Below are 1,822 nucleotides of genomic sequence, written 5' to 3'. Positions count from 1 at the left end.
CTCTCTCTCTCTCTCTCTCTCTCTCTCTCTCTCTCTCTCTCTCTCTCTCTCTCTCTCTCTCTCTCTCCCCCCCTCTGGTCCATCTCTGCTGTATGATTTGCAGGTATATTTCACCACATGGTTCCCTCAGTGTCCTCTCATCAGTTTGGGGCAACACTGCCCACCTCTGGAGGCCTCAGCTCTCTGCTCAGTCTCTCCTCCTCCTCCTCCTCCTCCTCTTCCTCCTCCCAAACCCAGGCAGCCTCCACACGTCTGACCTCTGTCACCTCACCCCTCCCTCTCTCCCAGGCCCAGCACAGCCGCACACAGTCGGTTCTTCACAGCCCCTCTCACCCTACACACTCCCTGCCCCCTCCGCCACCTTTGCACAGCGTCTCCTCTTCCTCCTCTGCTTCCACGGCACCAACGCACCCCGACACTCCGGCCTCTACTCGATCCGAGCCCCCCGCCCCCCCGCGTCCGTCCCAGTCCTCCCTGCACCACCAGAGGGTCCAGTTATGCCTCACTCTGTCCATCTCCTCTTCCTCCACCTCTGCAGCTTCTGTCTCTACCACCGYTGCTGCTTCTGCCTCCCACTCCTCCTCCTCCTCCTCTCTGTCATCCTCCTCTTCCTCCTCATCGCGTCCATTCACAGTGCACTACTCCCCCCGGCTGCCCCCTCCACCTCCAGCCAACAGCTCGGGTGGTGGTGGGAGCATGTGGAGGACTCAGAGCATGCATGGGTCCTACAGCAACTCCCAGCTCCCCGGCTCCCGACCTAGATAGGATGTGGGTGTAAGGGGGAGGGAGGGTGGAGAGGGGGAGGGCAGAGGGCAATCAGAGGGTGGATAGATGGCGATAGGGATTGAGAGACAGGATACCTGTATTTCCTGTGTTTCTACCAGCTGCTGTTCTGATTAAACAAGGTAAGAAGACTGAAAATGGATCTTTTTTTGTTTTTTGTCTTTTAATCATTGCTGGGTTTTACCTTTCTTTGCCTGTTTTTATGTTTAACCTGTAAAATCACTGACTGTTTGTTTCTTTTCTGTGTGTGTGTTTCATTTATTTTTCAGGTAATTGATGAAATCTACCTCAAAATTCAATAAACTATGCAAATGTCCAGGTGTGGACCAAGGCACTCTTCTCACTCACTGGTGCTTCATCCTGTCTGCACTACCCAACCGCCTCCAAGACCGGCTCCTGTACTGGGCTGTATAAAACACACACACACACACACACACACACAATCTTTCTAGTTCTAGAGCAGAATTTATTGTTGCTGCTCGTGTTTTTGTGTGGTGTAAATTAATTGAGTATAAGTCTGTAAATCAGCTCTGAAAGAATAGAAACATGATGTCGGATTAACTTTAAGGTGCTCTAACATGTTCATTCAGTCAGAATCATAACGACCACCGTTCAGCAAACACAAACATGCATCATTCAACAGACTGAAAGACCTTTCTGAGCTGGATCAGGCGTCACGCTTCTTCCAAAGTTTAACTTGTGTGTTTGTGCGTGTTAGCGTGACCCACGACACGGAGGCAGCTCAGCGAGCAGACGTCGTGCAGCTTCGCCTTCACGCATGCCCTCCCCGTTTTCTTCATCATATTTCTGCATAAAGCAAATTGAGGAACTTTAAAGTTCACACTGGATGCTGAGGTGCAGTTACGCAGAGGATATTGGCTGGTTAGTTGACACCCCTTGTTTTCATGATTCCTCAAAGAAAACCATAATCCTTAAATAAGAATAAATAATCAAAAACATCTTCAAAAGGATTTTGAAGTCTCAGTTCAAACATATTTGCGTGCAGTGGTGGGCACCGGTCCACTAATTCGCTAATAGC

General features: G+C 50.2%; 1 protein-coding gene across 3 annotated transcripts in view; it reads left to right on the top strand.

Annotated features, from left to right (window-relative positions):
• Positions 1–1,690, top strand: part of LOC106534283 (histone-lysine N-methyltransferase, H3 lysine-79 specific) — a gene marked incomplete at its 5' end in the record, with an annotated part of 18,502 nt that extends 16,812 nt beyond the window's left edge. For 2 of the 3 annotated variants that reach the window (XM_014030866.1, XM_014030865.1), the window contains 2 exon segments: positions 104–905; positions 1,053–1,690. In XM_014030866.1, the coding sequence (XP_013886320.1) occupies positions 104–765 (662 nt within the window). 3 annotated transcript variants of the gene reach the window in all.
• Positions 1,691–1,822: the final 132 nt, after the last annotated feature.

Source organism: Austrofundulus limnaeus, unplaced genomic scaffold (genome assembly GCF_001266775.1).
Source record: "Austrofundulus limnaeus strain Quisiro unplaced genomic scaffold, Austrofundulus_limnaeus-1.0 Scaffold1131, whole genome shotgun sequence".
In the NCBI taxonomy this organism is placed as follows: Eukaryota; Metazoa; Chordata; class Actinopteri; order Cyprinodontiformes; family Rivulidae; genus Austrofundulus; species Austrofundulus limnaeus.
The sequence above is the reverse complement of the archived record's forward strand: the minus strand, read 5'-3'. Positions and strand labels throughout refer to the sequence as shown.